This window comes from Toxorhynchites rutilus, chromosome 2 (assembly GCF_029784135.1).
Source record: "Toxorhynchites rutilus septentrionalis strain SRP chromosome 2, ASM2978413v1, whole genome shotgun sequence".
In the NCBI taxonomy this organism is placed as follows: domain Eukaryota; kingdom Metazoa; phylum Arthropoda; class Insecta; order Diptera; family Culicidae; genus Toxorhynchites; species Toxorhynchites rutilus.
In genome coordinates, this window is record NC_073745.1 from 176,723,090 (window position 1) to 176,738,725 (window position 15,636).

A 15,636-nucleotide genomic window follows, 5' to 3' on the forward strand; every position below is an offset into this window, starting at 1 on the left:
CCTGCAAGGACCCTTACAAGATACTTTGAACAATTTTGCAACCTGGGCCATTGGGCTAGGGATCGAATTCTCCACGGAGAAAACAGAGATGGTGGTTTTTTCTAGGAAGCATAGACCAGCAAAACCAAAGCTTCAACTTTTGGGTAAACCGATCACTCATGCTATGTCATTCAAGTATCTTGGGGTCTGGTTCGACTCCGAATGTACTTGGGGGGCCCATATTAGGTATCTGAGTAAAAAATGCCAACAAAGAATAAACTTTCTCCGTACAATTACCGGCACCTGGTGGGGAGCCCATCCCGAAGATCTTCTAATGTTGTATCGAACAACTATTCTCTCAGTGATGGAGTATGGCAGTTTCTTTTTTCAACCAGCTGCCAAAACACACCTCATTAAACTCGAGCGAATTCAGTATCTTTGTCTCCGTATTGCGTTGGGATGTATGCCCTCAACGCATACCATGAGTCTCGAGGTTTTGGCAGGCCTACTCCCACTGAAAGATCGCTTCAATTTATTATCTCTTCGGTTCCTCATCCGGTGTAAGGTTATGAATCCATTGGTGATCGGAAATTTTGAGCAATTGATCGAGCTAAATTTTCATTCTGGATTCATGAATTCACCTCTATGCAGGTTGTTCCTTCTTCGTATATTCCCAACCGTGTTTGTTTTCCTGACTACATCAATTCCTCTGTACATTTCGATCTGTTCATGAAGGATAAAATCCATGAAAATCCAGATTATCTTAGATTGGGGTTCGTTCCTACAATCTTTAATGCAAAGTATGGGCGTAGCAATTGTGATAATATATACTTTACTGAATAGTCCTCTATGAATGAGTCCACAGGATTTGGAGTGTTCAACGTATTTTTTAGCACCTCACACAGTCTTCAGAATCCTTGCTCGGTATATATTGCTGAATTGGCAGCGATATACTGGGCGCTGGACAGCGTCGCCTCACGACCTGTTGAACACTATTACATTGTAACGGATAGTCTTAGCTCTGTCGAAGCTATCCGTTCAGTGAGGCCGGAAAAGCACTCGCCGTACTTCCTTGAGAGAATACGAGAAATTTTGAGTGCTTTATCCAGACGCTGTTATGTCATTACCTTTGTCTGGCTCCCTTCACATTGCTCAATTCCGGGTAATGAAAGGGCTGACTCATTGGCAAAGGTAGGTGCAATTGAAGGCGATATTTATCAGCGTCAAATCGCCTTCAATGAATTTTATTCTTTAGTTCGCAAAAATACCATCGCTAACTGGCAACGCAAGTGGAATGAAGATGAATTGGGCCGGTGGTTTCACTCGATTATCCCTAAGGTTAGCCTCAAACCGTGGTTCAAAAGTCTAGACTTGAGTCGGGACTTTATCCGCACCTTCTCCCGACTCATGTCCAATCACTGTTCGTTAGATGCACTACTCTTTCGTTTCAATCTTGCCAGCAGCAATATCTGCGTTTGTGGCCAAGGTTATCACGACATCGAGCACATTGTTTGGTCGTGCGAGGTGTATCTGGTCGCCAGATCGAATTTAGAAAACTCCCTTCGGGCCCGAGGAAGACAGCCCAATGTGCCGGTGAGAGATGTGTTGGCTCGGTTAGACCTTGATTACATGTCCCATATATATGTTTTCCTTAAAGCTATAGATCTTCGTATGTGATTGTCCCTACATCCTTATACCCTTCTTTCCTTCCTTTGCGGGTAATTCGTCCCCTTGCTATAAATAGTAGAATAAGTTGAAATGTAAATAAACTATAGATATACGAATAGATTTAAGAATTGAGTGCTCATCAACATTGTTACAATTTCCTTATATCCCATCCTTCTCCTAAAAATATGTCACCCTTCTAAACTCGAGTACACCGCGAGTAATCGGTTTTCCACCTTACTAACCATAGATGTAAGAAAATTGTTTCTATATATATATAGTTTTAAAAATATATTTAAGAATTCGGCTCCTTTAAACTTAAGTAACTGACCCTGTAAAAATAAACGAATTAAAAAAAAAAAAAATACCTCGATCGAGTAAACGAAGTTTTTAATTTGTTGAGACAGTAATATAAATCAGTTTTCCGATTTTATAAACACTCAGTTTATTAATGTATGCTAAAAAATTCCTACAATTTCATACAATTTAAATTTAGCTTTAGTTCCGAGTTTTTAAATTCTTCGTTCAACAATTACTCACGTTTAGTGTTTCATGTACTCGATCAATATTAGGCTGCTTCTTGCTGAAATCTATACATCAGATTTAATTATTAGAAAATACATTATTGATATGAGCTATGTACCTTCTAATAGATATAATGTTTAAAATACGTATAATTTGCTTCATAAATCTTCTAACTTTTCACTTCAAATCTTCTAACTAATTTCTTCCCCCTTCTTTACACAATTCTATGCCTTCTATTCATTCCAAATCTATCTATTTATTATTCTCTGTGTATGTATTGAAACTGTCAGCATTTTGCTGTTCTACTCGTGAGGTTACACTAAGCAATTTAATGAAGGTTTGTCGCAGCTATTGCGACAATATGGGAAAGGTATGTTATGACTTTAAGGTGGTGAATCATAAATTTAATTCTTCTTTTATTTTCAAAAAACGAAAAATATATGCATAAAAAACGATCAAAAGAAAAAAAAATTTTTTGGCTCGATTATATACAGGATTCGATTGTATACAGTGAAAATTAATTCGAGACTGTATAAAATCGAGTCCGCCCTGTAATTGCACGATACGTCGATATTTACTGTTATCTCGAAAAAACTATTTTTTGAAAAAACAAAAAAAAATCGTGATGCCAGTAGATCTCGACGTTTCATGCATTTGTTTCATAAGACATTTGGCATCAAAAATGTATTTTGAAAACCCCGATTTCCTTTACGATCCCCTTTGGATGATTTTTCGATTTTCAAAAACATAAACTTTGACCGCTTTGCGCCACTCTCCCTTGAGTTCGATTGAGCTGAAATTTTACAAAGGGTGTTTTTTTTTTGAGGTGAACATTTTTATGGTGTAATTTTTTGAAATTAGAGATAACCATTTTCATTGTCACCCTAATGTCTATATACTTTCACCATAATTATGTATTTTGAAAAGTTGTTGGAAATTATAAGAAAATTCATAAAATTTCACGAACATGACAGTATAACACGACAAACATATTAAAAGGGCCTATTTACTATAAAAAGACAATAAATTAGAAATATTTTTGAAAATATCTCGAAAATGGCTGCAGTTAGATTGATAATGAGCTTTTTTGTTTTAAATCACATCAGGATCCATAATTTATGGCTAAAATTATTTGTTAACATACACAAGTTCTAAGTTTCGAAAAATCATGTTCCACAAAGTTCGTCAAAAATGGTTTTACCATCTAGGACTAATTTTTTGAATTTTCTACATGACTTCTATTTTATATAAAAAAACACGAAAAAAAATAAAAAAATACATATTTTAGATATTACAAATTAATGTTTTTTTAAGTAAATAAAAAAATTGTAATTTTTTTTTCTCAGTGTATATTTTTTTCACGTTTAAACATCACTACTTTATAACTTTCCAAGACACTATTTCGGTACGACTCATAGTTTTTGAGATATAAATTATCAAATATTTCTCGTACTAAAATCGTTACGCCCTTTTGGAAAGTTGCAATTAATACAAACAATTCCCAATTGCTGTGGAAAACTAATATTTCCCCCAACCCAAACGGAATACAAACTTTGATTCGAATGTCATTTGTCATTATTTAGCCATTTGTCGATTTCATTTGGAATTGCTCTATAGCATTATGAAAATATTTGACGTCAATTGGCGATCTAACGCAAAACGTAAACGATCGGTGACACATCTGGATTTTGTTTTTGAACTAAGAAAATGATGCTAATGTAACCTAAAACTCAAAAAACAAATCACGTATATTTTACTTCCGGGCTTTCCAAGGTAATTCTCACATGCAGGAATCGTGCATTTTTCTACTTGTGTTTGATTGTGCTCTCGAATTTCCTTCTTTAATTCAACCATTGTCAACATTTTTATAGTATTCACTACTGAAAGAGGTAAATAAATAACATGTAATATAAAATTGCGCAGAATTAAATTTCTTACAAACTTATCGCAATCAAATAACCTTTTATGATTATAACATTGTAATTTATGGAAAGAACTACAAACCTTCCATAAGCTCACATGGCAAAATTTAAAACCACATCACTTTTACCGCAGCGCTACCTAGGTGTAGATTTGTACGTTAGATCGCCAAATGCCATCTATAGTTACTACGAAATTAATCATTCGACATTGTAGTTCGATGAACATTGTGGTATTCCAAACGAAATTTAAAAAATCCCATTCAATGTTGTGATCTACGTTAGAATCGAACGAACATAGCGCAAAAAAAAACTTACCTTTGTTTTGTGGGTTATTAAAAGGAATAACCTTCAAACGCTTGATGTTCAATGCTCCTCCTTGAAAACTTTGTGGTACCAATATCTGCTGCGTAACTAATTGTCCTCTGTGAGCCGCTATCACCACCCGTTGCATGTTTTGATTTAAGCGAATGCCAACTCTCGAGGCTGTCTAGATAGCGGATGAGATGAAAAAAATAGGTTTCAGATAGAGGGCAAACGGTCAATATTATTTTTATTGTGGATTTACAATTATTCTAGTGAAATTTGGACTACAGGTGGTTTCCTACAGAAAAATTAATGTTATCTTTTACAATTAAATCGATATTTTGCCATTAGAGAGATAATATTTCGTGCTAAATTCAGTGGCGTCCCGTCCATTTGTGCACCTCGTGCACTGCACAACCTAATATTTAAAAAGAAAAAAAAAAGTGAAGCGCTCCTGCTACGCTATGCACAAACTAGAGCTCAAAAATGAAACGTATGGAAAGTATTGAAAACATATGGCTCTCCCAGTCCGCGCACTGTGCAGAATTACGTATATTGATTTCTATTTTGTACCATTTATTCTACCGATTGAGATTCGCTATAAATCGCCAAAAATCAAAAATTAATTCAGTTACCAAATAGCACACCAACAACAGCCGCATATGCCGCACGTTTAAGAAAACTTGCATTGAAGATGCGTTAGATCATGCTAATGAAGTCGAAAGAAACAAGCGTGACTCAATTGTGAAGAAAAACTGAGAAGGCATAAAAATCCTCATTGAATTAGTTTGTCTTGTCAGTTCACATGGGATGAGCTTCCGAGGTCACGATGAAAGCAGAACGTCTTTAACCCTTTCGCTACGAGCGTCGTCTATAGACGCCATCCGCGCGATGAGCTGTGTGTACGAACGTCGTCTTTAGACGACATGAGAGAGATACTGCACTTCGATCACACCAGTGCGATGTGCATACTTTTCGGCGCAGTGCTCCGTACAGCGGTAGCACTCCGGTGAAGCACACTGTCGTATTGAAAGGGTTAAATAGAGGAAACTACAGGTCAACTTCGATATAACGTACACTTCACTTTCAAAATTGTACAAAGAACTCAGAAACGTAGCTTATATTACATTATTGTGTTGCTGTCTGAGTAAGTGCACTTGCACGAATAATTCAAAAACATGGAAATGTTTTCTTCACTCTCTTCGTTTGTATCATTCTTAATCCAAAGTGCGATTACGAGATGAAGAAATTTATACAGCAGAAGATCCCGAACTTGTGCAGAGTCAAGTGGGCCTACAACCCTTTCGTGCGATTCAGTATACATACTCTCTGCACCTAACGGTATGAAAACCAATGATTTACGGAACCCATTTACGGAATTACAAAAATACTTCGTAAACGTAATTCGACGAGTGAAACATGGCTGAGATTCTATAAATATACACATACCTTCAACGCAGTCGCTACATTTGACGATTTACAGACTGCGGGTTTAAGAGATGATTCCATACGAGTTTCATTAGTAGTCTTGTTAATTCCTTTCAACATGTCATTGGATACACTAACAGTGACATTCGATACTGGATGACTAATGTCTGTATCGCATCTAGAATCTTGTGTAAATGTTATCTGGTCTTGTTGTTTAGATATCGTTCGCACTTTGACAAATTGATTGCCAAGAATAAGTTTTCGAGCTGGAGAGCTGCTAATAGGTTGTCCGATGGGTATAGCAACATGATCCTTCCAATATAAATAAAATTTTATTTTAAATGTAGAATAAAATGTTCTATAAGTACTATTACCTGAGATGCGCTGTTTCCTTGTTCCTTCACAATAGTTCTTCCGTAGACAATGTTCGGAATATTAGTCGCTACTGCATCTTGGATCGCTATGTTAGTACTGCCCTGTTGCTTAGGGTCTGAATGGACTACTGACTTATTCGCAATGATTAATGGACCTCCTCCAAATGTTGCAACATTGATTGGCGAAGAATTGATGAAACTGGAAAGATATACATAAATGTATTCATATTTATTAAAAAAGCTCCCGTTCTGAAATTATCTCATTCACACAGTTAATGTGGTCGAGAATAAGACTAAGAGTGGGTTTAGACTAGTGATATATTCATGTGAAGAAATATGATGAGATTTATAGAAATAGCATCAACCGTTTACACTAGCGTGAACTTCTATAATGAATACATTCATATTTTCGGTGAATTTATTCACCTGAAGTAGAACTGTATTCAACTTTAGTGATTTCTCACCAGTGGAAAATTCACAAGCGTTTACATATGGTGAATTTCAAGTTATATTAGGCTGTCAAAAAAGTCCTGCGGTATTTTTTTTTGAATTTTCATTTGTTCATAAAATTAGTTACAATCATCTGTTTTAAGTCATTCAGCTCGCGCAGTCCGAAGACATCGGTCGCAAATTTGTTCGCGTCTATTATAGAGTGGAGATTATACCGTTATCAGTTCGTGGCTGGTGAAGTTATTTCGCCCTAACGGGGTTCTCTTTATTGCGCGAGTGAGGAGAGCAGCAATCACTACCAGCGTGAGGAAGAAGTCCTCCACAGCGGACGCGGTGCGTGTGCCGTATCATCGCTGTGTGTGCTTTAGCATCGTCCACGATTCCATCATCGTGTTGTGGTGCGATATACCGTTGCATCTGTGCGATTGCCACGCGGTTCGATTGGGACACCGTTTCATTTCATTCGCATTGGTGTGCGATTTAGGTATAATATATATTAGGTTTAGAAATACAAAAAAAAATAAAAATTATATTATTTTATATCTGCCGTAATGGCAGAAGGTCATGTTGACATGGAGATTGAAACTACTGTTTCCTCCTCACTAGCTACAACGGGGGCTGGGAAGTCGCTTAAACGCGTTCCCCCCTCAGAAGATGTCTCTTCAGAGAAAGAGGTAATCTACCTTAACAAGCCCCCCTCAAGAAAATTGGCAAACTTTTCCTCTTCGCCCCCTCAATCTCCCGCTCCCGCTTCCGCTCTACTACCGAACTTGCCTCCCAGCCCTACTGATCCCGCACCCGTTCAACAATCGACCTCGTCCTCCCCCTCAGTTGTTTCCTCTCCTCGTGTCAAGGTCTATCCAGACGATGCACTTGGAGCTGGTCCATGGGTTGTTTTTTTCCGGCCTAAACCAAAGTCAATTAATGTCATTCAGGTTTCGAAAGATCTAGCAAGATTATATTCCTCCGTGGTCGAAATCTCTAAGGTTAGACCGAACAAACTGCGTGTTGTCGTGAGTGATCGGAAACACGCGAATGCAATTGTGATCGACGAGAGATTCTCCCTAGAGTATCGCGTCTACGTGCCCTCCCATGACGTAGAAATCTCGGGGGTGGTAACTGAAACTGGTCTGACGTGCGAAATGATAAAAGAAGGAGTTGGTAAATTTAAAAGACTCCCGTTGGTGGGTGTTAAAATTTTGGACAGCCGCCAACTAGGAAAAGTATCCCAAGAAGAGGGAAAAACTAAATTCACGCCGTCAGACTCGTTTCGAGTAACTTTTGCTGGTTCCGCTCTACCTGAATACGTCATGGTGGGCAAATTGAGATTGCCTGTGCGACTCTTCGTGCCAAAGCCCATGACTTGCCAAAAATGCAAGTCAGTTGGTCACACTTCAGATTATTGTGCCAACAAGGAGCGCTGTGCCACTTGCGGAGAGCAACATGAGGGGAAATACTGCAGTGCGACTGAGCATAAATGTCCATATTGTGGGGGATCCCCACACGAGCTCTCAGTTTGTGAAACTTACAAGAGTCGCTGGGAGAAACAGAAGCGCTCTTTGAAGGAACGCAAAAATGTGACCACTCCCAAAGTTCAAGGACAAGCCCCTCCAGTGATACCCCCTGTTAGCATGCCTAAAAAATCGAGTGCAGCGGACAAGCAAAATCAGGTTCCTCCTGGTTTCCGTGGGAATAATTCACCTTCGAATGGCCCAGCACTCGAGGGGACATCAAAAACCCCAACTGTCCCTGTTTTTCCGTCCAGTTCAACTTCCCAATCGGGATTTATAAAGTTGTCTGACCTTTTGGACCAAATCTTCAAGTGTTTTAATGTTTCCGACTCCATCAGAACCATTGTCATTTCAATGCTTCCAGTATTAAAGACAATTTTGCAACAATTGATGCAAACATGGCCCCTCCTTGCAATGATTTTCTCTCTTGATGTCTAATTCAAATAGAGAGGTCGGAGATATCACTGTTTTACAGTGGAATTGTCGTAGTCTTATCCCTAAATTGGATACATTCAAATTTTTAATTCATAAGTTCAATTGTGATATTTTTGCTCTGTCCGAAACTTGGCTTTCTTCGCGAGATGATCTCTCTTTCCACGATTTTAATATCATACGCTTGGACCGTGATGACAGATACGGAGGGGTGCTATTGGGTATCAATAAGTGCCACTCATTTTTTCGAATTGACCTTCCACCTATTGGAGGGATCGAAGCTGTTGCTTGTCATGCAAACATCAGAGGCAAAGACCTCTGTATTGTCAGCTTGTATTGGCCTCCGAGAGCTGCGGTTAGCCGCAAACAACTTGATGACATGTGCTCACTCCTTCCTGAGCCACGATTGATCTTGGGAGACTTCAACTCTCACGGAACTGCCTGGGGGAACAGTACGACGACAATCGTTCATTGTTGATATATGACCTTTGTAACAGCTTCAATATGACCGTTTTGAACGCTGGGGAAACAACACGTGTACCTAAACCTCCTGCTAACCCAAGTGCTCTTGACCTCTCGCTTTGCTCGAATTCACTATCGTTAGATTGCAATTGGAATGTAATCCAGGACCCCAACGGCAGTGACCACTTGCCAATCAAAATTTCCATCACCATTGGTTCGAATTCTTCTGAATCTATAAACATGGCATATGACCTCACAAGACACATTGACTGGAAAAAATATGCGGACGCAATTGCTCTAGCCATCAATTCCAGAGATGGTTTGCCTCCATTGGAGGAGTATAACTTCCTTTCTCGTTTGATATATGACAGCGCGGTTCGCGCTCAAACGAAACCCATCCCAGGCTCCACTTTTCGTCAAAGGCCTCCCAATCCATGTATCCCACCATGCTCCAAGCTTTATCAGGATAAATCGAACGCATTTAAAGCTTTTCGGAAACGTGGAACCATTGAGAATTTTCAAACCTATTTGGACCTTGAAAATCAATTTAAAAACTTGATCAAAGGGAAAAAACGTGCTTATTGGCGAAATTTCGTGGGAGGTTTGTCACGAGAAACGTCAATGAAAAAATTATGGAAAGTGGCTCGAAACATGATAAATCGCTCTTCATCGAATGAAAGCGAAGAATATTCACATCGATGGATTTTTAATTTTGCACGGAAGGTTTGTCCCGATTCCGCTCCTGTGCAAAAAATTGTTCGAGATATACCACAAGATAGGTGCGATCTTCATTCCGAGTTCTCGATGGTAGAACTCTCTCTTGCTCTCCTTTCTTGTAACAATTCGGCTCCAGGAACGGATAGAATTAAGTTCAACTTGTTAAAAAACCTCCCTGATGTGGCGAAACATCGCTTGTTGAATTTATTCAATCGGTTTCTGGAGCATAATATTGTTCCAGATGATTGGAGACAAGTGCGAATTATAGCTATTCAAAAACCCGGAAAACCCGCGTCCGACTTCAATTCGTACCGCCCAATAGCAATGCTGTCTTGTATACGGACATTGTTGGAGAAAATGATCTTGTTTCGCCTTGATCGATGGGTTGAAACGAATGGCTTACTCTCAGATACACAATATGGGTTCCGCAGGGGCAAGGGGACGAATGATTGTCTTGCGTTGCTTTCTTCAGAAATTCAAATGGCTTACGCGGAAAAAAAACAAATGGCTTCAGTATTCTTGGACATAAAGGGGGCCTTTGATTCTGTTTCAATAGAGGTTTTGTCAGACAAATTACACTCTCGGGGTCTGCCGCCTCTGTTGAATAATATGTTATATAACTTGCTTTGTGAGAAACAGTTGAATTTTTCTCACGGGGATTCGACAGTAAATCGGGTCTCCTACATGGGCCTCCCCCAGGGCTCATGTTTAAGCCCCCTTTTGTACAACTTCTATGTAAGCGACATCGACAATTATCTTACACAAAATTGCAGCCTAAGACAACTTGCAGATGATGGAGTGGTGTCTGTCGTAGGATCAAACGAATCCGACCTGCAAGGACCCTTACAAGATACTTTGAACAATTTTTCAACCTGGGCCATTGGGCTAGGGATCGAATTCTCCACGGAGAAAACAGAGATGGTGGTTTTTTCTAGGAAGAATAGACCAGCAAAACCAAAGCTTCAACTTTTGGGTAAACCGATCACTCATGCTATGTCATTCAAGTATCTTGGGGTCTGGTTCGACTCCAAATGTACTTGGGGGGGCCCATATTAGGTATCTAAGTAAAAAATGCAAACAAAGAATAAACTTTCTCCGTACAATTACCGGCACCTGGTGGGGAGCCCATCCCGAAGATCTTATAATGTTGTATCGAACAACTATTCTCTCAGTGATGGAGTATGGCAGTTTCTGTTTTCAATCAGCTGCCAAAACACATCTCATTAAACTCGAGCGAATTCAGTATCTTTGTCTCCGTATTGCGTTGGGATGTATGCCCTCAACGCATACCATGAGTCTCGAGGTTTTGGCAGGCGTACTCCCACTGAAAGATCGCTTCAATTTATTATCTCTTCGGTTCCTCATCCGGTGTAAGGTTATGAACCCATTGGTGATCGGAAATTTTGAGCAGCTTATCGAGCTAAATTTTCATTCAGGATTCATGAGCTCATATCATGAATTCATCTCCATGCAGGTTGATCCTTCTTCGTATACTCCCAACCGTGTTTGTTTTCCTGACTACATCAATTCCTCTGTACATTTTGATCTGTTCATGAAGGAGAAAATCCATGGAATTCCAGATTATCATCGATCGGAGATCGTTCCTACGATCTTCAATGCAAAGTATGGGCGTGTCAATTGTGATAATATGTACTTTACTGATGGGTCCTCTATGAATGAGTCCACAGGATTTGGAGTGTTCAACGAAATTTTTAGCACCTCCCACAGTCTTCAGAATCCTTGCTCTGTGTATATTGCTGAATTGGCATTGTACATTGCTGAATTGGAATACATTGGGCGCTGGACAGCGTCGCCTCACGACCTGTTGAACACTATTACATTGTAACGGATAGTCTTAGCTCTGTCGAAGCTATCCGTTCAGTGAGGCCGGAAAAGCACTCGCCGTACTTCCTTGAGAGAATACGAGAAATTTTGAGTGCTTTAACCAGACGCTGTTATGTCATTACCTTTATGTCTGGGTCCCTTCACATTGCTCAATTCCGGGTAACGAGAGGGCTGACTCATTGGCAAAGGTAGGTGCAATTGAAGGCGATATTTATCAGCGTCAAATCGCTTTCAATGAATTTTATTCTTTAGTCCGTAAAAATACCATCGCTAACTGGCAACGTAAGTGGAACGAAGATGAATTGGGTCGGTGGCTTCACTCGATTATCCCTAAGGTTAGCCTCAAACCATGGTTCAAAAGTCTGGACTTAAGTCGGGACTTTATTCGCACCTTCTCTCGACTCATGTCCAATCACTGTTCGTTAGACGCGCTACTCTTCCGTTTTAATCTTGCCGATGGCAATATCTGTGCTTGTGGCCAAGGTTACCAGGACATCGAACACGTTGTTTGGTCGTGCGAGGAGTATCTTGTTGCCAGATCGAATTTAGAAAACTCTCTTCGGGCTAGAGGAAGGCAGCCCAATGTGCCGGTGAGAGATGTGTTGGCTCGGTTAGACCTTGATTACATGTCCCAAATATATGTCTTCCTAAAAGCTATCGATCTTCGTGTGTGATTGTCCTGATATCCTTATATTCTCCTTTTCCTTTTCCTTCGCGAGAAATCAAATCCCTTCTTACTAACAATAGAATAAGGTGAAATGTAAATACATGTTAGATATAAGATAGGCTTAAGAATTGAGTATGATGAATGTGAGTGCGAATGTGAGTGTGAACATTGTCAACATATCCTTATATCCCATCCTTTTCCTGAAACAAAATGTCACCCTTCTAAACTCGAGCAAGCCGCGAGTAATCGGTTCTCTACTTCATTAACATTAGAATTAATAAAAAAATGTTTATATATACTTGTAACTATACAGATAGGAGTTTGGCTCCTCTAAACTTATGTAACTGAGCCTGTAAAAATAAACGATTTAAAAAAAAAAATCTGTTTTAAGTCCAATATGTGCCGTTTTGTTCGATGACTTGTTCCCAACGAGATGCCAACTTCATAATACCCCTGTTATAGAAGCTCGCTTACTTATTGGCAAAAAACTCGGATAGCCAATTTTCACAAGCCTCTTTTGTGGCTAACTTCTGACTACCTAGCTCGTTCGCCATGGACAAAAACAGGTGGTAGTCACTTGGTGCAAGGTCCGGACTATACGGCGGATGCAAAAGAACCTCCCATCCGATCTCCCGGAGCTTCCCGGAGATTCTCACCCGTTTACACCTATTTTCACGTGAATAAATCCATCCATAGCTATAGATCTCCCTGATGTAAACCCGCCATAAGACATTCACAAATTGTACATTTTCTGTAGAATTATCTCTTATGGCGGGTTTACATTAGGGAGATCTATAGCTATAGATGGATTTATTCACCTGAAAATAGGTGTAAACGGGTGAGAATAAATATGATACACTTATTCGAGGTATATATAACTTGAATAAATTCAGCATATGTAAACGCTTGTGAATTTCTCACTGGTGAGAAATCACTAAAGTTGAATGCAGTTCTACTTCAGGTGAATAAATTCACCGAAAATATGAATATATTCATTATAGAAGTTCACGCTAGTGTAAACGATTGATGCAAATAATATTTCTATAAATCTCATCATATTTCTTCACATGAATATATCCCTAGTCTAAACCCACCCTTAGAGTGCTGAATACTCGCGGCCAACGCCTTACATTTTCTCTTCAATTGAGATATCCTCACTCACTAATGAGCCTATCGCCTTCCAATTTGCATTTGAGTAGCATTATTTTCAATCTGCATGAGTTTGCAGCAGATTGAAAATAATGCTACTCTTTCTTCATGCTCAATAAAGACAATATCACGTCACCTCTGAATAGTCTTGTTTCGTTTCAAGTTCATTTGTTTAATTCTTCACACTGTAGCGATGTTATCAAAATGTTAAATGAAAATGAAAGTGTCTTGTATTCGAATGTAAATTTCGTTTGAGTTCGAATCGTATTCACTGAAGGTAGAAAATGACGATGTGAAAGAATATGTAATATGGCAACAGGTGTAATCAGTGGACGGCGCTGGTTGTAAGATTAATATGCCCTCATAGGCCTCTTTTAATTCCACTTTTGTTAAAAGACGGTCGGCCAAATTCAGTTTGGAGAAATGCAATCGAATGAAGCCTTCAATTGTAAGCATCATCCTTTCACATGTGAGACTGAAACTGAAATATAGCCCATTCATATGATAATGAATAGCTCAGGCGAGTAGTTTCAATTTTCAAGAAAAAACGTTTGCTTTCAATTTCATATGAAACGGTAGCAGAAAAGAAAGAAAATGAAGATTCTATTAGCGAATTCGTTTTTGAACCTGAGTCAGCTCCAACCTGATTCTATAATAACGAATTTCGGGTTCACGAATGAGGAGGCGATTTGTTGGTGTGCGTTATATAGGACGTCACTTCACGGTGAAAACGAAATGAATTGTATGCAAATTGTATGCACATCACTTCGTTTTTACAGTGAAGTGACGTTCGTGATCAGTCTCATAGTCTGGATTGTTTATATTTGCGATGACAAATGTAAGTGTTGACGTTTGGTTTCGTGTTTAGAGGCAAATTACTCGCTGTCAGATCAGCAGGTCCGAATGCAGTGTAAAATTATTAAAATTTGAACATGTAGTTCAGCAGTTCTGACGTTTTCTTAAACATTTGTCTATATATTTCCTGTTTTTTCACAAACACTTACCATTATAATATAAAATCATCATTAGACACAGTTTTCGTTTAAAATGTATTCGCAATTTTAAAAAAATCTTATTTAATCACATATAATACATATACCATACAAGAAAATAAATTTTCATTCATAATTTTTTATTGACGTAGAACTACGTCTTTCATTAAGGGTACCAAATCAGAAAACAGGTCATGTTTTTTTGAAAACAAAGTTAACGTTAATAACTTTTGCCGTGAACGGTTTTAGACGATTTGCAACGAATCGGAAATTCCCTAAGATTTGTTTGATATGCTATACATTATAATGGTGTGTAAATGGTTAAAATTCATGAAAAGTGTAATCGTTTCCATTTTACCATACATTTGTTCTGTTGATTTGTAAGCTTTACTACCCGTGCCGTCAATAACGAGCAACGGACGGGAAATTGTAAGATTTTAAGTCTCCGTGAACAAAGGAAAAGAAGAAGAACGAAGGGGAATATTTTCCTAGTGCATAAACAGTGGATCTCGCAGAGGCAAACTTTCAATACCGTTCTAGATACGAAGCAATGAGCATTGCTTGTTCTTCCTTGTTTTGCGTCATCACATGTCTTCGTTTCGGATTGAGCTGTGGACGCGACCAAATTACTCATTCGCTGATGTCTCTGGCATTGCAATCATTGCATCAAACTGACGCAATTGCATTAATGTTTTGAGCTCACGTCAGCTAACCAAGAAAATAAATGTTCTGGAATTTTCCCTGTGATTTGATTTCGCATAACGATAGCAAAACTCGTTCCACCAAGGGTGACAGCTAAGCTATTCTAGACCGGCAATATCAACAGAAAAAGCTTCTGTTGAGAAGAGCGCAAAAATAGAGGCGAATGAACTTCAAAGTTTAAAGCATCTTAAAAACAAAGAAAGAAAGAAAGCGCAAAACGGAGATAAGTTTGTGTATTCAATCCATCGACATATGGATATTTGTGTGCGTACGTGCGTGGTTCTTAATCCGTACTTAAAAATACACTCTGTCTAACTTCTATAAGACCATGTGATGATTTTGCTAATTTATTTCATTGCATACAAATAATGCTTCAATTTACATTGTAGTGTGTAGGCATTGGTGACAATACACTGCATAATTTTCATATGGGTTCGTGCAAGCGATGATAAGCGTAAATAGGTTTTTCAAGTGTCAAGTTTATATAAGACCAGTTACATTTTCCGTTGTTTT

At 38.8% G+C, this 15,636-nt stretch overlaps 1 protein-coding gene across 3 annotated transcripts in view; it reads right to left on the minus strand.

The window, feature by feature from the left end:
* Window positions 1-15,636, minus strand: part of LOC129771214 (uncharacterized) — a 273,566-nt gene that overhangs the window by 152,185 nt on the left and 105,745 nt on the right. For all 3 annotated transcript variants that reach the window (XM_055774637.1, XM_055774636.1, XM_055774635.1), the window contains exons 7-9: window positions 6,197-6,395; window positions 5,844-6,134; window positions 4,407-4,578 (exon numbers count right to left, since the gene is read on the minus strand). In XM_055774637.1, coding sequence (XP_055630612.1) covers window positions 4,407-4,578; window positions 5,844-6,134; window positions 6,197-6,395 — 662 coding nt within the window. The remainder of the gene's footprint in view (window positions 1-4,406; window positions 4,579-5,843; window positions 6,135-6,196; window positions 6,396-15,636) is intronic.